The sequence below is a fragment of the Spodoptera frugiperda genome, chromosome 4 (genome assembly GCF_023101765.2).
Source record: "Spodoptera frugiperda isolate SF20-4 chromosome 4, AGI-APGP_CSIRO_Sfru_2.0, whole genome shotgun sequence".
NCBI classification, from domain to species: Eukaryota; Metazoa; Arthropoda; class Insecta; order Lepidoptera; family Noctuidae; genus Spodoptera; species Spodoptera frugiperda.
In genome coordinates, this window is record NC_064215.1 from 2,964,630 (window position 1) to 2,990,598 (window position 25,969).

The window sequence follows — 25,969 nt, forward strand, 5'->3', positions numbered from 1 at the left end:
AACAATGGTTAACTCACGTAAATATATTGAGAAATAGCTCTACTAGTTTCGATTCACAGCGGGACTTTTCATCATGAGTAGGTAGCATACGCGGTGAGTAAACCGTTTAGTTGATTTAGTATGTCTCACGATAGATCTTACAAAAATACAGATTTTCTGAGTATTTTTTTCTAAGACTGTGCTGTTAAACCCAACCGTGGATTAAACCCAACTAATAGTTAATCAAAATCTCATGTTCTTCAGTTTTCTTGCTTATGCTTATATTTTTTTTACAGAATCAGCTCCATTCATGGACACTCGCAACATCAGAGTAGTGACAAGTGGTGACATGGTGGAGGTTCACAACGTTCATTCCTTGGATTCTTCAAGTTGTGTAATATTTGAGACCCCACTAGGAAAACCAATTTAAGAGCTCATAGTGTCTATGTGTAGACTTAAGTAGCTCTTCGTCATTTACTCCGGCTCATCACCATCCCGATAATGTGTCCACTGGGAAATGAAACCCAGAGACCTACTTTAATCACTAGTCATAATTCAGCAATCCGACCAAAACTAGTTACCAAAGTAATTAAGCGATCGAGCACGTTATACATAGGTACATAGGGTCCATTTATGCATGGCACCAACTTTCATTGGTCGAATTATCGGACAAAAGCCTGGTTTGGCGGGCCGCCAACTCGCGGCGCCAGGAATTTCACGGCTTTCTTCACATTGCAACAGAATCAAGCCAGACATTATTAGAGTTTTGTACTCTTTTTCGCTTTTAAATCAAATTAGTGGTGCTGTTATCCCTTCCTCTACTAATTAGCTTGCGTTGTGTTGTGTGAGTGAGGTTACTAGAGGCCCAATTTCCCATATTATATTCCTAACCCCCAAAAGTCCGGCAACGCACTTCTAACGCCTCTGGTGTTTCAGGTGTCCATGGGCGGCGGCAATTGCTTACCATCAGGTGATCCGTCACTTCGTTTGCCGGCTTATTCCACAAAAAAGAGTAGAGCTTAAGTTTTTAGACGTTAAATTCTTTGTCACATATAAATTACGTGAATTTACCTTCATGTATTACACTTTACAGCTACTTAAATTCAAGATCTTCATATTAGCACTTTTAGTAGACCCACTTTAAGTCCCCTAGACCAACGAGGCAGTCAGCCATAGGGTGAACTCCAATAATTGAATTTAATGAGGGCGGCGATAAGACGTTCTCATTAAGCTGGTTATAAATGAAGTTCCAATCACGGGGAGCCAATCCAGGGGTAACAAAAACAAGGCATTTCATTAAGAAATAAAAACTTTTATTATTATCAGTTCAAATATCGTATTTACATTCTTTTAAACGAGTAAAAGCACATTGTTTATACATTACAAAAAAAAAATATTAAAAAAAGAACAATAACTAAATTCAGTAGCGGGACAATTTCGTGATACGTAAAATAAACAGTTAATTGAAAATAACCTAGGATAGTTTAAAAATTAAAATAAATCTCATAACGTCCGTGTACTTCGGGACTCGGACAAACGGCCATGGCAACTCGTATAGGACTGTCGTAACTAAGAAACCATAACGACTAATTGATTCATTAATAATACCTATATACAATTCGTTCCTTCGCAACGAACGTGAGCCTTGCGGCTTCGATCAGTACATCGTACAAATGCAAATTATTATGTATACAATAGAATTTCCACTATTCTCAATATAAATGCTCGACGTAATCTCGTATCGTACATATGTAGGCGTGCCTCACTCAACGGGTGAATTATTTACTCAGCATCCCTACACGAGCCGCGGCCACCGGACCGCGAGTGGCGCTATATCGCTAGCCAATTTCATAACTACATTCAACGGCGAATTCTGACTCGGTTATTACATATTCTACACTTAATATATTTGATTACATTAATGGATTAAACGTTACTCGACGGTATCTACACACTCGACAACCAACACAATGTCTAAGGCAACTTGCGGCGTGTCGCGTCGCCTTACAAACACGTAAACACGTCAACAATTCAACAATCAAATAACGAAGGTATATTACACTAGCGCCGCACAAAATTCGCTCAAAGTGGCCACCACTCGCGTCCCGGCTGTGGCCGCGACCCACTCTATATTACATACAATAAAACTCAACAAACCATATACACTGAAAATATTGCGTTTCACATACTATACAATTTACGTACTATATTGGTGTTCGGAACCGTATTATGAATTAACTACTCTGTAGTGCCGGGGGCGGCTCTCGAATTTGTGACGTAACAATTTTGTGCTCAATCTCGTTAAATTTTGTTTAATTCTGCTAAGTGCGCGCCCCCGGCACTCGGTGTAAACGTCTCTAAAGCTCGGTAAGGACTACACTAACTTGATCTACGCTCACTATGTTACCCGCGCACACTGACAACTCGATCCTACGTTACTATTACTCGTATTCATTATGTTATTATCCATTTTGTCGCGTAATTTGGCAGTGCGTTCAGTGCGATCAATTGTAATAAGGCTTATTCGCTTAGTCTTAGCGTAGGTAACGTTATAATTGATTTTTATTGCTATTAGTTACCAGACTATTTTATTTACACAAATCGATTTAATTCGCTTCTAGACTAGCATTATTTTAAGACTACATACAAAATGATGATTAAGCAACACTAATGTCTTGATTATTTATTTTTAAACCCGGATTTACTATGAAGCGTTACTAATTATTGTTGGCACAATTTCCGTTGATGATCCTGTCGGCTACGATCTATTTCGAAATCACAGATACATGTGTGTTACTCGTTACTAACAAGACATCGCATTAATTCGTCTAAAGTTGAACCGTCAAGTTGCCAATGCGCCGGTCCTACATAACTTACACTGCGCTCCTAACCTTACGTAGTGGGGACCACTAACAATTCACTAAACTTGTTAATTTCACTAGTCTTTAGTCTAGACGGAACCTAGCTTCCATCTACGCTACGCTGCTCGCTCAGAACATTGATTAGTATATTATTTATAAATCGTCGAATTCCCTATCACGTTACAATTTACAGTAGGACGGTCCCACACTTGATTATACTTGAGATCTGCGAAGATTAAATAATTTTGGTAATAGTTTATCTCCGTTCAATTCACATGGTATCACTGGAGGTATCACACCACTCCTCGCCACACTAACTTTACTATTTGAGCACCGTGGAAGGAATGTGTGCATAAGATTTAGATAAACGCCAACATTCAATGGAGGAGCCCCCGCCATGAGCCGCGACGCCATGTCCGATAGATGTAGCAAACATCGGGAATCAGTAGCAACCAATATTGTAATTAACCAATCAATCGCCAGCTCATGGCACGGGCTCGATGATAAAACCGTATAGTTTTCATAAGACTGCATTAGAGTTAACTTCATCGACAATAATCCCTTAATAAATATAAATAAACATCTTCAAAATTTTTACCAAATTATGAGCATATATTTCCAGCATAAAAATCTTTTAAAATAATACGTCATACTCTTCTCAATTATAGATATACATGGCACACTGCTCTGTTTATATATTTATAGTTATAATTCATACACTCGTTACCTATCAGTTTACCTTGTCACCATAGAATAATTGAATTATATGGATGGATATTCCGTTGGAAGCTTAACAAGCACTAATACAATAATAGAAAGGACAAAGCAATCGGACGAACAAACAATGCATGGGGGAGTTTTGAAATGAACTGAATACTGTCGCCGGCATTCGATGCCCGATCGAGTGATTTTTTTTTAATCTAGACGTTAGAACTATCACGAATTGTTGGTCCGACGGAGCGAGTCAGTATTGGACGCCTCCTGGTGAAGTATAGGAATCGCGGCGTACGCGCCGGGCAGAACGAAAAAAGCGTAATTGATTCGACTAAAGGCGGCCGAGTCTCACTTGATGGTCGCGTGCCGGGTCTCGGGGTGCAGGCACACGCCCTCCACTGTGAATATTGATACCTCTGCAACAATGGAAAATATAGCAATTTTAGATATTACAACTTTATGACAACTTTATGAGCTCTGATAGACTTATGACTTAACGGTAGTTGGATGAAACAAAAAAGAAAAGTCACTATTTGTTAATGTCATTAATTGACTATTCTATTCAATTATTCTACTTATTTATATTCCATTAGTCTCCCATGTCTGACAATAATAGTTTAATGGCTAATCAACACAATTTTTCTTTATTTTTTTAAAACTATGGAACATAAACTTACCGTCAGGCAAGTCCCTGAGTCGTGGTGGGAGAGAAGCAAAGTAAGCGTGGTGCAGCGCTCGTAAGGCAGGCAGGCGTCTTGAAGGGTCAGGTTGCAGTAACGCGGCGGCCAGGCGCTCGGCGTCCCGGCCCGCGTCGCGCAGGCGCGGGAATGCTGCACCCAGCGCACGCGCAGGGGAGGTTCCCCATCGTGATACGTGAGATCGAAGCCCTGGTAAACGGCTTACACCTGACCAGCTTTCTTCGGTTGGTGTTCCTACCACCTATGTAAGAAATAAAAAAAGAAATGTTAAACTCATTGGTAAATTGTTGTCTCTCTGCATCACCCCAAGGTTGACTGGTAGAGAATGCCAAATTGGCATTAAGTCCACCTGTGTATGATTGTACATAAAGTGTAAAATAAAAAAAATAAACAAGTAAACTCAAATTCCAATTTCCAAACTCATTGTGAAACGTAAAAAAAAAACTGCGTTTACAGCATAAAAATAGTTACAAACCTTAAATATTTTATCTAGTTGGTCGTGTGTGTCCCTGACTCCGGGGAAGGTGGGCACTCCACACAGCATCTCCACGAATATGCAGCCGACGCCCCACATGTCCAGCGAGGTGGAGTACTCCGTGCTGCCCAGTAACACATCTGCAGGACAAGGGGACACAGTCAATAACAGCTTTCTTCATCATGTGATTGGACGAAAGCGTCGTCAATAGCACTGCATGACGCCACTGAGCAAAATCTTTAAGTTTTCGTATCTAACCACTACTAATAACAATTTTTTGCATTGCATTATATACTAAACCCATTTTTTTAATAGTATAAACTGGTAAACGGGCTGACAGATCACCTGATGGTAAGCAATCGCCGCCCATGGACTCCCGAAACACCAGAGGCGTTACAAGTGCGTGGCCTTTGTGGGTTAGGAATTTAAGGGTTGTTGTTGTGAATCGGGAATTGGGAACATTTTAAAGGCGAGTAATTGGGCCTCCGGCAGCCTCACACACAACGCAAGCGTTGTTCACGTCGGTTAAAATTATTTTTTTGTTGTGAAATTGAATTTTAGAATTTTATTGTGCAGAGGAAGCTTTCTTCAAAATGTAAGTAGATTCAAAGGTTAGGCCTAACTCTAGTTTCTCATGATGTAACATTGATATCTTTTTTCCACGATAGCTGTTTTCTATCATCCAAGAACTGTTTAAAAGACGTTACTTAACAATAATTTAGCAGGCATTCGGTCCTAAGGTTCGTGAAAATGTCGGGCTGTATATAAAAATGAAGATAAATGATGACTCGTGACAGCCATAAAAGTATATTTAGGGATAGTATGCGACATTCAATTCTCACTGTGCGGACTATGGCATCGTAAATTCACATTTTAGGGACGATATATCATTGTTATTGGTATGTTTTTGGGCGGCAGCTAACTATAAAACGGTATGGTTTAATAACTTTAGCGTGAACATGGAAGTCAATTATACTTCATACCTTAATTAATTATAATTATTACCCTTACGAACCATCCTGTTTATGAAGGACACATTTTTATTCAATTTTTACTTTTAATAGACACATTATACATGTAACTGACAACAATGGTACCACCTCACTACCTCGCACTCGTATATATTCAATCAATTTATTGAACACCATTATAACTACGTTACATTCAAGTATTCGCAAAAAAACCTAGCCTTAATGCGACTAACTCACGTTTAAACATACAAACTCACTTTTTCACACTAGCATTACTCTCATTTAAGTTATACTAGCTTTTACCAGCGGCCTCGCCTACGGCCCCGTGGGATAAAGAGTAGCCTATGAGTTTTTCCATGTCATAATCTACCCCTATTTCAAATTTCATCCCGATCCCTTCAGCCGTTTCGACATGATTAAGTAAGAAACATACACACAAACACACAACTAACAAACTCTCGCATTCATAATACTAGTAAGATTTATCATGAAACAAATATTTCAGCGTGTACACAGCTAAATGCACATTTCCCAACAGCACTCAGAATTACAAATAATGTTGCATTTCCCTAGTTTGCGTGACAAATTTATGGCCGACGCCCGCTGCTCCATAGTGCTTGGTGTTCAAGGAAAGCATTCGCTAAATATAACCAAGCTCTGTCTCATCCAATCTCTTTAAAGTCTGTTACTAGATAGTTTCATAATAAGAGGTCTACTACAATAGAGATGATGACGGGGTGTGAAAATTAAAAATCTATTTAGTCCGTCAGTTAGGTAATGAAAAAATTATAGACACGTATTTTTTTTATTTTGTCATATAAGATAACAATCACTACATAGTAAAACAAAGTCGCTTATTTCCCTTTGTACACTTTTTTTTTATAGATAGTGTAATCCAAGACGAAGGTGTATATGTATAATACATGCATAATATATCACCATTGCGCCCATGCGAAGCTGGGGCGGGTCGCTTGTACTTAGATAAAACGAATCAAAGTTTCGAAGCAATTTCGTCGAACCTATAAAACTTACCTAGAAGTGACGTCACGCGATATTTCAAATCGATATATTTTCGAAAGTATTTGCTTCCGTAAGAAAATAAAAAATACGTGTCTAATGTTTTAAAACAATCTACAAGACAGACATAACAAAAAAAAGCCATGTACCCTATTTATTCTACGAAACGAAATTTCGCTATAGAACGAATAACTTGCGTCAAAAAACATACTTAATATTTCGTTGAACGCGAAAATTTACTATGTATTCGAATTCTTAGAAGCTAAGGAATAAAAAAACTAAATTCATAACGAAATTTCGTTTCGGAAAACTGTAGTATAGGTCCCTAGTCCCTTGTTTTCTTAGTAACAGCTTTTCTAACTTGAGTGTAAAATATGTGTAGGGTGTTGCTTTACGCCAGCACTAAATTAAATTAGTTTTATGAAAAGAGGAAAATAGTATGCTCTACGTTTAGTAATACGGGGTTTTAGACTGATTAATGTGCTCCGTGTTCTTAGAATAAAAATATTCTGCCCATATTTTTCCTTTTGCTGATTGCCTCGTTGGTCGAGTGGTCGCAAGTGCGACTGCCGGACAAGAGGTCTCGGGTTCGATTCGATTCAGTCCCTTTTACATGGGACTTATAACACAAATTGTGAAAAGTGGATGTATAGCGGCATTACGTGCCGTAATGTGCACCTCTGCCTACCCCTTCGGGGATACAAGGCGTGACGTTGTATTTTTCCTTTTGTAACCATTGAGCTTCATATTTCCTCTTTGTCAGAAAATTACACGCATCGTAACAAAGCGTTAAAACCTCATGACGTTTGACGTCACATACAACACTTTTATTAATCCTTTCATGAACACAATTTATCAAATTAAGGGCAGAAAAACACATCGACGGTTAAAAGGAAATAGGGTATAAGCGACATTTTGGTCAAAAATGAATTTATACTGCTATCCTACGTAAAATTTTCCGCTCTTTCGAATGCACTTACTCTCATGGCTCTACGATGTCATTTTTGGCGTTTACACCCTTGAAAAAAAAAAAACATTTTCCTAGTATTCTTACTCGACCGACGAGTTTAAACGGCTCTCCTGAACATTAAATTTTTTGTCGCTTATACCCTACTAGCTACTTCCGCGCGGTTTCACCCACTCTGCTTGGCTCCTATTGGTCATAGCGTGTTGTTTTATAGCCTATAGCCTTCCTCGATAAATGCACTACCCAACACAAAAAGAATTATTCAAATCGAACTAGTAGTTCTGGAGATTAGCGCGTTCAAACCAACAAACAAACAAACAAACAATCTCTTCAGCTTTATAATATTAGTATAGATTTCCTTTTAACCGTCGACATTAATATCAATAATTATTATTTTCTGACTCACCAGGGGGCCTGTACCAGAGCGTGACGACTTCGTGGGAGTACGTGTGACTGGGCACGGACTTGGCTCGTGCCAGACCGAAGTCTGCAAGCTTCAACTCGCCGTGGGAACTTATTAGTAGGTTCTGAGGCTTCACATCCCTGTTTAAAAAAAACAACGGATTATTAACACACGTGTCTTGTTAGCTAAAGGTTATGTAGAGATCTAATTGTATTAATTGGTTATCTAATTATGTTTTACGGTTTATTCTCGTAACATGTTTGTCGAGATAACTCGACTAATTTCAAGCCACACTGGGGGCTCATGGTCATGACTTCATGAGCAACATTGTGAAAACTCGAGTAAGCCGTAAAACTGTTATATTCATTTATGTTAAGAGGACTAGAAATGTCATATTATGATTTTAAACAAATAAAGTATTTATAATGTAATGTAGAGATTTAATACAATTTTGAACGTTCCCAATGGGCAAACAGGGTCGTATTTTCATTACAAAGGGATAATTGTTTATGTACACACGGCAGGGTTATAGCCCTGTAACCCAATATTCCTTAATTTATATTTAAAAATGTGAACATATCCCTTCGTTAATTACTATCGGTTTACAGAAAGACTTATTAGAATATTATTATAGACTACAAAATATAATAGGACCATGAAAAAACACGGTTATATCATACTAAAAAAATTAATACACGAACAGCTTACCTGATTTAAGATTTTTACAATAAACAGGTAAAGCTACCTACGACTACGAACCATTGTTTACTTTCACATACCAGACGCGATATTAAAATAGCTAAGGAAGACTAAGGCATCCTAAATCCCAGGCAGTCTGGCGTAAAATTGATAACAATTTTTGTTCTTCAGACGTTGATTACGTTTGTAAATTAAAATTGTTGACGTAAACTGCAAATTATTATCAAAAGCGTAAATAATTTGATAAATGTTCAACGTCTGTTTTGTTTTGTCTCATAAATTGCTTTTAGCCTTGCACTCACTCGTGATTAAAAATGTAACGTGTTTCATTTAGTCACTGTTTAGGTGAAATAGAGGTTACTGTAACTTAATTTCATGCTAGATTTACGCAGTGAGTAAAAAAAACAAATGTTTGGTTTATTTCGTTAGGAAAACTATACACGATAGATTATAAACAGTTAGCTCCTTTTACTTAACATTTAATATGGATTTTGTAAAACACTACAAAATGCGAAGGACCTGCTTCAAAGTATTAACTTTGTAGCAGGTCCTTTGATTCTATATTTTTCTGGTCCTTCGAGTGCGAGATACAAAAAACAACTGGTTCTTTAAGAAGAACTAACACTGTCCTAACAGATATGCTAATACAATTTTAGTCCTTTAAAAACAACTCGATAAAACCCTAATAGGAAACATACCGCCGTACTCAGAGTCATTTAATGATTACTTAACCCAATCCTTAGCAATTGTTTTCGATACAAAATCGTTACTAAGGAGTAGTTTAAGTAATCATTAAATGTCTCTGAGTACGACTGATAGAGTACCAAAAGTTAAGTGTGCTACTGTTAATATGTAAAAAAAATGCATTTCTAGTACAAAATTAATGAACCAGTGTTACATACCTGTGCAAAACTCTTCTCCTATGACAGTAGGAGAGTCCTCGTAGCAACTGGAACATGTAGAGCCTCACATTATGGTGGTTCAGCCCTCCAGGGTGCCTCTCCATGTATTGCGATAAATCCGTGTCCTGGACAAAAGAAAACATAATTAGGATATGTTTATAAAGAGCTAGTTGATAATCAAATAATTCCTTAATTATATTATGCTGTGGTTAAGTGACGATAGGCCAAAATACATTTGTTCTGCAATTCCCGTGTATGGCATTATAAGAGCCGACTAAGAGACTACATTTTGACACAGACTGAGCATTGAGAAGCAGCGCTGTCTGATAAATAAAGATTTAAAATGCGATCTCCAACTTGCCTAAGTGTAGACATTATAGAAAACCCCTCGTAGATGAAGCCCATAGTACAACAGTGGACGGTAATGGACTATCAATAAAGCTATTTGCAGTGTAGTAAAAAAAACACAGTTGAAAGCTAAACCTAACATTCAAAACAGGTATTATTAAAATTAATTAAAAACTTTCACAATCACTCAAACACTAAAATTAACAACTATGAATTAACAATGCATAGAACAGGGTGTGTCACTACAATAGAAAGTGAAATGTACCTGCGCACACAAACCTATGTATATTTAAGAAAAACAAACAATATCTAACGATGATGTCAGGCTAAGCCAATTTAGTTTCACTTTCAATGACTACAAAGACGAATTTTGTATACGACATAAAACGTCTTATTTACTTCAAAGTGCGTCATTTGTGTGAGAAATAACTATTGAAAGATAAGATGTACGTAATCATCATCATCAGCACGTAACAATATTTTGCTGGACTATAGACCTTCTCTACATAAGTGAGGTGACCATAATCTTCTAGCTTTTTTTGAGGGGCGATAATCATCCAATGCCTTCTCCTGCTTTGGGCAAGGTGAGAGGGAATCTCAGACTCTTACGACTAAAAACCACCCCGTTCCTACTCCTGCTAATCTTCACGCTCGGCAACCGGATTGGAGATGGCTGTTTAAAAGGTCCAGGTTTATCAGAAAGCGCTGCTGCCAATGTAACAGCTGTATTGGCTATTACTATGGTACCTTCGGTGGTGATAAATGTAGGCTGGTTCTAAGATTATTTAGACACCATTGACAAACAGCGAAGGAAAACATCATGAGTAAACCTGGACTTGTAATTTCTAATTATAAATCTGAAATCGCCAACCCGCATTGAGCAAGCGTGGTGATTAATGCTCAATCCGTCTTCGTGCGTAAAAAGCCTTTGGTCAACAGTGGCCATTAAAGGATGTTGATGTGAAGTGATGATGAAAATGTAGCCTACGGTTAAAGTGCGTCGTTTAAATGAAAAAAATAAATACTATTAAGTAAGCAATAATGTACACCTACACATATCTACAATTCTCTGAATGAGAATCGATATTCCAATTGATCGAATTCCAATTGATATTGGAAAGAAACGTCAAATGAAATTGGATTCGTGAACAGACTGCTTATTGATATTTCTGTTTATTATATTTCCAAATTATTAGGCCCATTGAACTATGAAAGGCAAAAAAATTGGCAATTGTTTGTGTTTAATGTTCATAACGTTATGTTATTCTTTTATTTATTAACAATATGAATTATTTACTGCCGTACTCAGAAACATTTAATGATTACTTAAACTATTGCTTGGTAACGATTTTGTTCCGAAATCAATTGCTAAGGACTGGGTTAAGTAACCATTAAATTACTCTGAGTACGTTAGTTAATTCAGTTTTGTCATTGGGAAACTCTCTTAATTTTCCAATTTCAGACAGGAAGATATTATAGTTGAGTCATTTACACACAACTACGGTTTTCCAACCGTCAAACCTTTATCTCAAAGAACATGAATCATTACTAACAACTATTTCCTAGCAGGAACCGCTTCTAACTAATATTTTAAATGCAAAAATGTGTTTCTTTGTCTTTATTTCATATTGCAACGATGAGTTTTTGTAGTAAGATTTTTGTCTGGAGATTGCGTATTTGGTTAGGTTATTTATTTTTTGAGTTAGTGTAATTAAAGAACACTTACCACAAATTCAAACACGAAGGTTAGCGTCTCCCTGGTGTGCACAATATCATGGAGTGTCACAATATTCGCATGCTTCAACTCCTTCAGCAAGGAAGCCTCCCGAATGGCAGTGAAAGGCGCCCCCTCTTCTTCTTGCAGTCTGATCTCTTTCAACGCCACAACTTGCTGTGTTAAACTGAGGACAAAAGAAATATCTTAGCAATACCATCATAATGATAAAACCGTGCAAGTTCCAACAACAATATCCTATTAATAATAGTGATTAACTCAGTTCCTATTAAGTTACAAGATCCCTTTTTGTAATTGTCAAGTTCAAGACAATAAAATGAAATGCCTTTCCGATGGTCAAGTCGTGAAACAATGCTATCTACCCTTGTACATGGTTTTGTGCTAATGGCACGTTTAATAAAATAAAACTAGTGTACGTATTATTGCGCATTGTTCATACCGGTCGTGGTCACGACTAAGCTAGTTCACACGTTGGTCTAGGTGAGATAAATAATGCAACGCTCAGCTCATTTGCATTGCACGGGCTAGCCATTGAAATGTATAGAAAAGTAAACAATTCATCACACCTGTCGACCTACGACAATGCAGTGCAAAGAAAAGTGGGGTAGGAAGTCCCCCAACGTTTTATTGCCGGATATTAGTAATTATGTCAATGTGTCTAGCGCCTGATCAGGATACTACGCTCATTAATATGCTAGACATGTTGACGTCGTTAGGTAAAGTACGGGCTCGATTATGACATTATAATTTAATAAGTTTCCTGCCGAGAGCAACAATTCATTCCGCTTCAAAGCTTTTTGTGGATGTTACTCAACAAATTAATTCCTGGTTAGCATTAATGCGAGATCTTATATTTTAAGTTATATTAATCAACGCGCCGCTAACTCAGCCGGCTTTTAGCTTCATATATCTCGAGATATTTATGAGGAAGGAGAATTCAGTTACCCGATGCCAAGGCATTCTTGAACTAATTCCGTAAAGCTAGCTGAACCGTGTACTCGTGCTAAGGACGTACGGAGTTCGTGTTCAGAAGTCTATGAAATTGTTATATGTCGTCGCCTCGCCACAGTGCAGCGTACGAGCGCGATAAGGAAACTTGCAGTGTCATGAATACGATGAATTCAGCGAGTTGAACATGCTTATTACCGGCCAACTTAGTGAGGTGGAGCACTTCATTCAATATTCACGAGCAATGAACACTGCAAGTTCCGTTTGACTTGCCCCACTCAACCTGACCCCGCGGACCGGGGTTTAGCATATTAATTCGTGAACTAAAATATACGAGAGTTTTTAACGTAAAATTTTATTTGGCGCGAGTCGTACATTAAAATTAACGAGCCGGGATGCTAAAGGCTGTAAAGCCAATGATGAATAAATCTGAAATGTATTCAGTACTGGATCTGCAAACGGTATTTTTAAGAGTCAAAAGATATAAAAATGTGTGTTGTATTTTGCAATGAAATGGGATAACGGGTCTGTGTTTTACATATCGAGTGATGTCAAAGGCCGATTTCAAAGTGGAAGCGCGGGAGACTAGGACAAGTGCGCTACAAAGGTAACATTGTTGCGAAAAATACGAACCCCGGCTGCGGACGCGGAGAAACGCGAGGAAAGATCTTTTGATGAGAATTTAGCCACTTTCATCGTAAAATATAAAATGAAAACGCGAGAGAGAAAGATAAAAGAAATATTTGAGTATCTTAAAAAAAAAGTAAAGTAATCAAATGAATCCAATAAAAGATGGATTTTATTGGAGAAGACAAACCCAAGTTTCGATCTATTTGAGGCGAAGTTAAACAAGATCCAATAATATTTGGACTGTGTAGGCAATGTAGAATCTATTTGAAGTTATTCCTAGAAGGCAGTTTTCCGAGATATTTCTTTGAGAATGGTAACGAGCAATTAAAGCGATCACGACTTGACGATATGGTACAATTGTTGCCAATTATATTATAAGTAGACAGTACTGAGACATTTCCATTGGTGTTATTCGTGAGATAGCTTAAGGGTACTTTTCCACCAGAGGTGTGAGATGTAGATACGCTACGAAGATGTAATAGCTAAGCTGTGAAAGTATGTGACTGTTTCCACTGATACTACGCTATGTATGTGCACAACTTGTCCAAGGTAGATGCGCAGCTCGAGTATACAATGTATCGATATTGAGGAAGCTATCCATAGCACACATCCATAACACGCATCTATAGCACGCATCCATAGCACACATCATATAAAAAGCTGAATCCGTTTCCTAAGCTATGTGTACCAATGAATATGATTGGTGGAAGCCAACGCATCCACAGCAACGTAGCATAGCACATCTCTGGTGGAAAATCACCCATATATTGGTAAATATACATTTAAAAGTAATGGAGAAAGATCTGCTAAAAGATAACTCAGCCGCATCCACTCGAGACACACCCTCGACGCGTATTTAAATATCAATATCCGTGGAATTGCATCAATATTTATAAAGCTAATTGCTTTTACAGTGAGAAGATTAATTGCTTCGTGTCATTCAAATAACTTCCTTATAATTGAATCATTTAAAGGAAAATTATTTGTTATTGTCAATTGCCTTTTGTGAAATCGTGAAGGGTTATTGTCTTATGATATTGAAAAGGTATTTTAAAGTGACAACATCGACAAGTGAAAGCATAATTTTAAACTCCTTACTTTCTTCAAAAATTATTAGAAAAGTCCCTACTTATCAACAAGAAGACACTATGCTATTTAGTTCTACCAACGAAACTGTAGAAACTTATATAGTCAACAAATCACTACTACAACTTTAACAATATACTTAGTCACAATTAGCTCATTACCACCGAAACCCCAAAGTAACAGCTCATTTTCCCGACTTAGGTACAGCCGCATTTGTTAAAATTAGGTACTAAATTTTCCACGTGACTTTGCTCACATAGACAAATCATTCTCGAAGCCAAAATGCAGTGTCATTCAATTGTTTTATGATTCGGAAAAACCCACATGATTCTTACGTACAGATTACTATTTTTGTGTTAATTCCCGTTTTCTTTCGTATTTATAAGTACTTTTCTGAATAGTATACAAAATTTAGAAGAGACATTAGGTATAGGTACACGCATTTAATAAACACTAGGGCACTTTTCCACCAGAGATGTGCTATGCTACGTTGCTGTGGATGCGTTTGGCTTCCACGAATCACATTCATTAGTACTTACATAGCTTGACGGACTCAGCTAAGTTTTTTATATGGAAAGATGCGTGCTTTTATCTCTACCCGTTTCCCAATGTCTAGATAGCCGCTATGTACCAGATAAATATTAGAATTACGAACATAATTTTATATGAACTATCTATCTGTGACATAAGTTAATCGGTCATATATAAATAACGTTTAACTACGAAACAAGCGGTCTCCATAAGACTACATAATAAAGATTTTTTTGGGACAAGCCCGCCACACTCTCCCATACCGTTGCAACTCCTGTAAAGGATCCACAGTACATAGTAAAGAAGATAATAAAGAAATATATACTTACTTGCTATATCCTTTATAAACTGTGGCGTAGGAACCCTCACCAAGCTGCTCGAGTTTTATATAAGCTTCGGATTTCCCGAAAGGAGAGTCACCCTGTGAAGAGACAAAGCGTTCATTAATCAACGCAGGAGCATATCCGACTAATCTGATAATTTACAACACAAATATATGCTGATGTCGGATTATGAAATCGTACGACATTATTACGGGAGAATCATGAATGTTTTAATTAGGGATTTATGGTTGTGTTTGTTTGTGTTATGGGGTGTTGTTTAAAATAGTAAAGCTTGTTTCATTTAGGGTTAAATTATTACAATTTTCTAGACTGTTTATTTGAATAAATGGACACTTTAACACTATTAATTTTGTCCAAATATTCACAACAGACACGACTCTAATTTATGACTCGATTCAAATAAAGGTTTTTTAGTCCATAATGTATAACCTACGACTACTCACTCAGCTTCTTTTAGACCACACAACACCAACACAAAGTTCAATATCAATAAATAAAAATCTCACATAAAACAGCATTGTAGCCGCGAACTTTGCCTATTTCACGACGCCATAAAAACGTAAACAAAAGATATTTATAACTATTAGTTTATATTATGACGTATAACCACTTAAGATACTTTTGAAGCCATTTTCGTTTCGCTTTCTTCCTTTATACCTGTCTAAATATTTGATATTGCTAATGCGCACACGTTGAGTTGCATACATAAACACTAAACAGCTCGTGAGAAACCACTGCTGGACTATTAGCCTCCTCTACAAAAGAGGTATTTGCCTTAATCTCCAGCCTTCGCAAGCGGTTTGTAGATCGTGGTTTAAAAGGACCAAGTTTAAAAGAGAGCACTGCTACTCGGTTTCTGTTAAATATGTAATTCTTTACAGCTGAAATTAATTATCGACCTCAATTGAAAGCCTGTCGATAAAAATCGATTCTAGACAGAGACTAGTCGGTAAGTTGCTCAAAATTAGCACAGTAATTTCAGGCACGCTTGCGATTCGACACGCTTTTGATTTTTGAGCATGCTACCCCTTAAAGTACGCCTCAAAGCCCTCCTTGGTCTAAAAAGGTTATACTTAAAATTAGTATGCATATTGCTAGCAAATATAAACTGCTCATAAGCAATTAAGCATATGTACTCAATTGAACGCTTTTTAGCATGCTATTTTAAAGCATGTATAACTACTGCTACACATTAACTTTCGATCCAAAGATTGACGACACCCGCATGAAGAGTAAAGAAGGTGACTGTATTCAACTCTGCTTTCACAATACACTGAATTGCATGCTTGGAAATAATTCTAGCTATTCGAACGGCATGTACTCGTTATCGGTAACTAAAATACTCGAGTTCATGTTAAGAAACGTTAATTGGGCTATTTTAAGTGGTTGCTGTTTGATCCGTGAGCCGTAATGGAATGGAAACGATTGTATTTAATGTACTAGCTGTGTGATGTTTTAAGTAATGATGTTGTTGCTATTTATAAACTTTGTACTAATATTTTGCTAATAGATTGCCTTTATCATAATTGAAACTGGTGCTTGGTTATCGTATTTCAACGTATAAGTAAAGATAATGACTTGATCGGTTTGGTTTCTTCATTGTTGCTATATTTTTTCATTCTTGTGAAACAGAGAGTCCTACATGCTTATTATAAGTATGGTACAGACTTTAAGCAACAAACAAACCAACAAAAATGTACATAGGAAATGGCAATGAAAAGGGATTTTTTATGAGAGTTCAAGGATATCGCAAATGATTGTGGTATCCCAGAATTACTCTCTGCTCTAATCGCACGATCTATCAACGTCGCCGTCGGTCCTGCGAAGCCGATTTGTAAGCTAGCAGCACCACGGCCGACCGCCAACGAACACACAGCATTTATCATTATCCCTTTATATTTATGTGCATACGAACGTGCCAAGTGAAAATAAAGGGCTGCAAGATATATACAGACATTCAGAACTACAATAGCGAAATAGTTTAACTAAATTGTACTATTTGCTTGTGGAAATGCGTAAACACCGTGTTTATAATTACGTTCGTATTGTTCAGTTGTATTGTAACTTTGTTTGAAAACAAAATGACTGCGATTAAGTTTTAGATGAGCCTGTTGCTTTGTTGGCATTGTGTGACTTTAAGATATTTGTTATTTTCCATAGATTACAACACAAATAAGGCTAAGGAAAAGGTTTGACGTGTTAGGATAATTATTATTACTTAATACATACCCCAAAGGCACTAAACCGCTTGGTACGTCGGTTGGAGTGGTCGTGAGGACCTAAAAAGGCCTCGGACTTGGGCCGAGGAGGCCGTTTCGGCCTCATGACGACCCTCGCCTCCTCCCTCGCACCTTCGTCAAGGAGCTTGGAGTCCGATGACACGGACAGTTGTCTTCTTACACGATATTCGCCGTTGCCGCCGCCACCGCTCCATTCTGTGCACAAAGAAATAGAAAAAAAAATGAAATTCATAATTTTCTTGCTTATCCCTTACAACCAAAAGCTCAGCACAACAAAATGTTCCAAAATAACGGATTAAGTAAGAAGCGGAGTAGGTATCAATATCTAAAGCATATAAATATAACATACAGGCGTATGTGTGCAAATTCGAGTGAGATACAGCTGGAAAATCCAATATTTTCAGTTACGTAAATAAACGTAAATCCCATCCACGCTCCAAAATTACACCGGCTATATTAAAAGTAATCGCTCTTTTGATAAACCCATTACAGCACAGTCATTCATGTTCGCGTCCCCAACCGCGAATAAATATGACGTGTACATATTTACCTCCCCCCACATCGATACCAACAATCATCATGTACTCCCAAACAAACAATTTTCATTGAAAGCTTTGTCAATTGACGGGATGGAAATCCCGAACATTCCCCACGAGCACTTAGTAAGCAAATTAATTCACAAGAAAATAAAAATGGCGCATTGACGCGATGTTGTTTGAAAGAAGCTATTTTTCTCGCGTCCCTCAGTATTCTGTATCGAGAATCGAAACAGTCTCGGAGCGCGTTAGCTTCACAAAGAGCCGGTATCGCGATGGATGTAAACGCGAATCGAATAAATCATTCGCAGACATGGAATCGTTAGAAGGACAAATCGATTATAAGAACAATCGATCACTGGTATTTAAACTAGGAGGAGATGAACGATTGTGTCAGGTTATTTAACGTATCGAGTTTTCCGCGACTGTTGTATTGGACAGGTAAAATAAATGGCTGGAAGTCACATATACACATCACACCATGCAGTACTCTAGCGATGATAAAAAATATATCTCAATATTACTTCATAAATCCTAAATATAATTTTACGGTTTATTACAAGCGTCGAAGTGATGAGTAAGTACGTCAATTTTGCGTGCGGTACAACGCGTTCCGGGCAATGTATAAATGGGTCACGGGGTGGTTCGGGTGCGGTGCTTACTTCCCCCGTAAGGGACTCCGGACCGATTCAGGCATACCCACCGATAATTTTATTGGCCAAGTCCCCATTGGCCGCTTCTATTAACTCGATTCAAATATTGAGATCAATTCGATTTGAAGGGTCAAAAAATTACGAAAATAAACAAGGGGCCGCCAATTAAAAGTTCTCTTAATAATCCATTTAGACCGGCTTTTTTTTAATTCCCCATTTCTCTGATTAATGATTTCACGCTGATGGGGTTGATGCGCCAAAATTCTTCAATTAGCAAAAATAGAGCAGTAATTTGTTTAGGAGAGTTGAAATGTGATTCCATAAATTCTAATTAGGACGATTCCTTTCATTAATTAATCAACATTTAGCTGTAATTCCAGCCGGACTAGACGATCTACAAGGCTTTCATTTATGTAGACCTGAACCCACGAACTCCTGTTTCCCGAAAGGAAAACGAGTTCCCTTATATTTTTCCATAAACATTTCAATATTCAAGTCGTATACATCCAGACATAATTTATTACGACAAGAGCAATAGCAGGTATCGTTGTTGCGGTACACAAAACGCCAGTTTATCTGTCCTGGAGTAATTTTCTTCGAAGGTTCCGGGTTATAAAATAGTAATATCACCATTACGCCTCCATTTAAGGGTCATATGTCGTATAATGTTGTTTTACGAGCATGCTTTTCATGTCGGCTCAATGCATATTGGGTGTTTTCTTGGTTGTATGTACGTGGAATGTGCCATATCCATGTTTCATAATTCCGAATAAAAAATGTTTATCGAGCCCTAAATCCCCGTGTCATTCAGGCCACTCCTCGTTTGGTATATTCGTAATTAAAATGGACAGGGATCTTTTACGGTGCGACACGCGTTATGCACGAAACAGTGAAACAATTAGGTTAATTGTATAAGCCTGTGTTAGGCTTGGGTGTTTTATTTCGCAATCGTGTAGAAAATGGTGTTGTACTAGGATCCCGGATATGTCCGTCAGTATGAGTGTTATGACAGATTGCGTGACAGAGTATAAGGTTTGTGTTATGTTGGTAAAAATCCATGTTCAGAGGAAAATATTTGTGCCTGTCAAAGTAATAGAATCATACTTTGATTATACACAGTATGTCTTTATAATTCCTAGACAAAATGGGTGAAATAACAAAAAGGTATTGGGTACTTGTTATCTATCATTGCTAACTGAACCAAAAAGACGTCAATCGTCTTAGAGACAAGGGTTTCAAACACGGAACGATAGCGTCAAAATTCCAACATTATTCATTCCTTTTGATCAAGTTACACGTCTCTTTCCGGAATATACGCATGGAGGATTTTCCTTCTTGTTGCTAATTCAATAAATGTTCAACCCGACACCATGTGACCCAATTAGAAAAGTTTTCGAATTACGTGCGGCCAAAATTCCGACGCGGTTTTACTTGATCCACATAACACAATATTAATAACAAGCTTTCCTGACCTTTAAAACGAACGTTTTTCAAACGTCACTCAACGCGAAGGGACGGTTACTTTGTTCGACCACGGATTAATTAAATTAATAATTAATTAATATAGATGTTTATTAAATTACTTATTATGGAAAGGGTAATTTGTTTTGAAAAGCGTAGGTCTTTTTAGTTCGTTAAAATACCTACATTTGACGAGGGTAGAATATACAGGGTGACTTTGAATTCGACGTATTCCTCTCGGGAGGTGATAATACAACTAATTTCCTACAAAAATAGCCCTGAGGTCCTTGGGCGGAAAGTGGCTAGTTTCTGAGATATTCAACATTTTTGGTTTTAGTAAAAATATCCCGAATTGATTACAAAAACATCAATAAATAAAAAAATACTGGTTGGATTTTAGTGATTTTAGTTTTAATCAGTTGCCAATACATCAGTTATCATTTATAAATACTAATAATGGCAGAAATATCATTCGTTTTAAAATAGCAAGTAATTTCCTATGAAATTTTGTTTTGTTTCACTAATTTGGTCAATAGATAACTGGATTTATTTCGAAAAAAATATATGACACTAAGCGTACAGACTATTAGAAAAACTTCCTTGGATTATTAGCTACCCAGAAACGTAAAATTATTTACAATATTCCCAAAAACAAATGAATTAATTGATGATAAGTAGAGTGTAAAGAGAAAAGCGCAATTTCAAACACATCTTAATTTGCAAAATTTTGTTCAAAATGATCTTCCCTACGACGTATACATGCTCGAACACACTTCCTTATCCTTATGACGTTCACTCTTGTGCTGAATATGCGTTTAATTTCGTAATTATCTTCAAATCTGTTTCGGAGAAGAATTACGATACACGGCCAATTCCTTCTGTATAAGCAAGGGACTTCATGTAAAAATCAACCGGCGTTAGGTTCTGGTCATTGTGCATGCCATGTAGTTGGACCGCCCTACTAATCCAATGACTGAGAATCAATGTTTTCGACTATTGCCGCACAGTAGTTCTATAATGCACATGTACTTGACAATCGTCATGTGGAATAAATTCGTCAATCAAATTAATAAATTAATTCAATAAGTAGAATAAGTTCATTCATCTTGTTTCTAACTTCAAATTTAAAACAATGACCCTAGCACATTCCTTAATTTTTTTCGTAATTCTCACCATTTTAAATTATTGGGTGAAAAGTAGGGTCCAATCAAATAATTAATTATGATACCCCTGCAAACATTTGAATTAAAACCGCGATGCGCTAACGATGGTTTGCTTTTTTCGGATTTCGTTGACTTTTTTGTGGCTAATAATAGATATTGTGATAGTTTATCCAGCGCACTATCGAACTACTGTGGGGCAATGGTTGGATACCTTGGTTCCCAGGCGTTATATTGGCATGGGGGTCCAACTACATGGCAAGCGCGGTGTCCAGAATCTAACGCTGGTTGATTTTTACATGAAGTCCCTTGTTTATGCAGAGGGAATTGGCAGAATATCGAAATTCTTCTCCAAAACATAGTGACGAAATAAAACGCATATTCAGCCCAAGAGTGAACGTCATAGGGATAAGGAAGTGTGTTCGGGCATGTATTCGTCGTAGGGAAGATCATTTTGAACAAAATTTTGCAAATTAAGATGTTTTTGAAATTGCGCTTTTCTCTTTACACTCTACTTCTTATCAATTAATTCATTTGTTTTTGGGAATATTGTAAATAATTTTACGTTTCTGGGTAGCTAATAAACCAAGGAAGTTTTTCTAATAGTTTGTACGCTTAGTGTCATATATTTTTTTCGAAATAAATCCAGTTATCTATTGACCAAATTAGTGAAACAAAACAAAATTTCATAGGAAATTACTTGCTATTTTAAAACGAATGATATTTCTGCCATTATTAGTATTTATAAATGATAACTGATGTATTGGCAACTGATTAAAACTAAAACTACTAAAATCCAACCAGTATTTTTTTATTTATTGATGTTTTTATAACCAGTTCAAGATTTTTGGACAAAAACAAAAAATGTTGATTGACTCAGAAACTAGCCACTTTCCGCCCAAGGACCTCAGGGCTGTTTTTGTAGGAAATTAGTTGTATTATCACCTCCCGAGAGGAATACGTCGAATTCAAAGTCACCCTGTATATAAAATCTGTTGTGTGCAAAAATATAAGAAATCCATTAATCGTTGTTTACAAAACCACATTTAAATAGAACAGTAAATGGATTGAATATAATGAAATATTACGAGGCACGTTCAGATCATATTAATTGTACGTTAATTATTGAATGCACGTAATTTGATTTATAATGCTAATTAACTGGTGGGGTAACATACAACGGTTGCATGTTCTTTCGTGCGAATATTTCGCGCGAATTAATTTAATTATATCTGTACTCTAATTGGGAGATCTGTTGGAAATTAATTAATATCGTGGTTATCACTTAAATCGTGAACAGATGTATCACACTATAAAAACGCCAAACAAATTACGTATTTTTATTGGAAATAGGGCGCCAAAGAAGCAGATGGATCTGATGGTAAGCAATTTTTGATGCCGCCCATGGGCATAAGCAATACCAGAGGACTTACAAATAGCCCTTTGGGGGTTAGAGATTTGATAGATTGGGGATGGAAAGTTAAGTTCTGGATAATCTAACCCACATCGCATAATAATGTCATTAAATAATATTCATAGATAATTTGAAACGTCTACCTAAAACTAAAAGAAACAGCTCAATAACAACCCTAGTTACAGAACTGAGGCACTTGTATAAGGACACCCAAACGACATACAAAATGAGGGTGTTTGTATACAATTTCCCCCCTTCCTCTATATCGGTAAGTGTTATAAATGTTTAGATTCGTAATGAGTTTCACATTACAGGAAGATTGTTTGTTTTTATTTTTGTTTTGTTTCAAATTGTTTGTATACAAATGTTCCGCCATTTTGTTTGTAAACACTAAGCACGGAGTACGGTTCGCGTTTGATGGTCTGTTAAAGACGTTCCGTGTTATTGCTAACAGTTTAATTATAAATTACTAGTAACTGGTGTTGAAATAAATAAAAACGATTTGTTTTTAGTTCTGTGTTTAGTTTTACGTTCTTACTCTTCAGTTTTTTACAGTGACTAACTTACTGAGTATTTCGTGTTTAATTAAAAGTGTAATTGAAATAACAACTTTACTTTTAATTTTACTGTAGAATATTTTAGTTATAAATAAACTATTTATAGTTGTTGTAGTAAAGTATACCAAGTGTATAAAGAAAGAGAAAATGTCTTGTGTTTTCCAATACGTATTTTGATGTCCCAAACTACAACGACATTTGGGTGCCTTTCCATCAGAAATGTGATATGTAGCTATGCTTCGAAGACGTAATAGCTAAGCTGTGTGACCGTTTCCACTGATACTAAGCTATGAAGCTGTGCTAGGAATATGCATTGCCGCAAAGTAGCTGTGTTAGGTGCTGTGCCGATAGTAGGAAGTCATCACATCTATCCATAGAAAAGAAAATAGCTTAGCTGAGTCTGCTTCCACCAGTGCTAAGCTGTGGGTACCAATGAATATGATTTGTGGAAACCAAACGAATCCACAGCAATGTAGCATAGCACGTCTCTGGTAGAAAAGCACCCTTAAGTATGTGCCAATATGACACCAACACACACACACAAAAAAAGTAATAAACCAAAAAATTATTATCACCGACTTCCATAAATCACTTTACACCTTTCATCGAATAGTTAAGTGCTGAGTAATTAATAAACAATGTATAAGAAGCAGAGCATGCAATATGTACATTAGGCGACAATACCCCTAGGCTACTGAGTGGCCTTTCAATCGAAAGGTCACTGGTTCGATTCGTTGAACCGCTGAGGTGATCACACTCCTACGAGCACGTTCACCTAGTTGAAGGCTAGTTTTATTGTGTAAGTTTTTTTTTTATTAGAAATAGAATTATAATACTAATAAGTAGAAAATATAAAAGGCGTGACGTTGTAAGTAGAAAATATTTTCTCTAAATACCTTTTCTCCACCTGTTTTGATAAGACTGTTTTCTTCTCGAAAGTATTCAATTAGAATTCAATTAAAACATATCTGTCTTCTTTACTAATTTGCTAAAAATATATATCATTTATCAATTCGTAGCGTTTAGTCGCAGGCTACTGGGCCCACATGTCACAGTTTGACCACATACTGATACAAACCATTATATCCATTATAATGAGTGAATCTATGGTATACCACACCACTAGTGGCTTCCAATAATGACTGTCTGTCCATGGTGGCTACTATTCACTAGTGATTCATCTTAACCATCAAATGCCATCATAAAACAAAGAAAGCATTAAAAACTTGTCCAATTTAATTTACACCAGTTTTGAAATAAAACTAATTCCTGGTAAGAAAACTTAACAAAACCAATCACTATGCATAGTGCGATAAGTTCTAAAATTCTGTAACACTATTGTTTCCTTGGTCAATGACATTAAGGAATTTCAATTAGGTTCTAATCATAACCTGGCTTTAGTTTAGGTCGAGAATTAGTAACACTGATTTAATTATATGGATAGTTACCACAAAGGTTGGTATCTCAACTATCTATCAGTTTGATGATACAATTTGTGGCTTCAAATGATGTGGTCTCTAGGGACACGTCAGCGGGGAAACGGGAACTGTCATGTGATTAATTATGTCATTTATCTATCATTATCTCGTATGGTTTGAATGCAGGGTGTTGTGACAAGATCACTGATTAATCTGCTCATTGTTCTATGCCTATCAATAAGTCATACATAAAAGAAGGAAGTGTTTGTGTCTATTCCTATAGAACTTTACGACACGAGGAAAACTATAACATACACATAACTTAAGAAAGCGTACACAAACAAACAAGAAACATTTTCCAACGTATTATAAAAGATTAGTTCATCAAAGCAAGTGTAACGTCATAAGAGCACTATGAACACAATACTGTATATGAAACACTTGTAAAACAAATCTATGTAAACAAACATTAAAGTGAAGCAGTAGTAGATAGTAGGTGACGTGGAACATTTGTTCCGACGCACACCCCGTGTTTGTTTATTCATTCACAATGTTTATAAGAACCCCTTGCGGCGGGATAACAATAAATTGTTTTCACAAACTTGCGGGTAGCGGCCGAGGGTTGGGTCTAGCCGATTTTAGGATTTTATGAAACAGTAATTAAAGGTAAACAGAGATCGTTTGGACGTCGGCATGTAGTGACACTGTGGATTTAGGTAGAGCAAACACGAAAATGTTAAAACAAATTAATCTCTGGCTTTAAAAATGTTTAAATTGAGAAGTCTTACCGCCGTACTCAAGAGACATTTGATGATTACTTAACCCAGTCCTTAGCAATTGTTATCGATACAAAATCGTTACTAAGGAATAGTTCAAGTAATCATTAAATGTCTCTGAGTGTGGCAGATAGTAATATTGGTACGTTAAAGTGCACAAGCGAATTAGAAAACTGTACTCCCACATATTACGTACGTTACTGAAGTTAGAAATATGTGATGGCAAAGTAAAACGATTAAAACTTTAATAGTTTGAACTAACATGTTTAGAGCGAGCCAACTCCGCAGATTTAATACAGATAATGTGTTGTGTATTTACATAAAATGTTCGAGGCAGGTTTGCCCTGTGCATTACGATGGGTAACGTCGGGATGCTGCAAACTTTGAAATGTAGCTAAAGCTGAGAGGCAGGTCTGTTGAAACATACTTTGTAACAGTACCGTGCG

The 25,969-nt window shown here is 36.8% G+C and overlaps 1 protein-coding gene across 4 annotated transcripts in view; it reads right to left on the reverse strand.

Moving 5' to 3' along the window:
* Positions 1–1,270: 1,270 nt before the first annotated feature.
* The window catches only part of LOC118272403 (cyclin-dependent kinase 14), a 74,641-nt gene continuing 49,942 nt past the window's right edge, over positions 1,271–25,969 (reverse strand). For all 4 annotated transcript variants that reach the window (XM_050693461.1, XM_050693462.1, XM_035588904.2 and 1 more), the window contains 8 exons: positions 17,538–17,743; positions 15,294–15,385; positions 11,761–11,935; positions 9,687–9,811; positions 8,089–8,225; positions 4,728–4,867; positions 4,232–4,493; positions 1,271–3,970 (listed from right to left, as the gene is read on the reverse strand). In XM_050693461.1, coding sequence (XP_050549418.1) covers positions 3,903–3,970; positions 4,232–4,493; positions 4,728–4,867; positions 8,089–8,225; positions 9,687–9,811; positions 11,761–11,935; positions 15,294–15,385; positions 17,538–17,743 — 1,205 coding nt within the window. In that variant the 3' untranslated portion in view covers positions 1,271–3,902. The remainder of the gene's footprint in view (positions 3,971–4,231; positions 4,494–4,727; positions 4,868–8,088; positions 8,226–9,686; positions 9,812–11,760; positions 11,936–15,293; positions 15,386–17,537; positions 17,744–25,969) is intronic.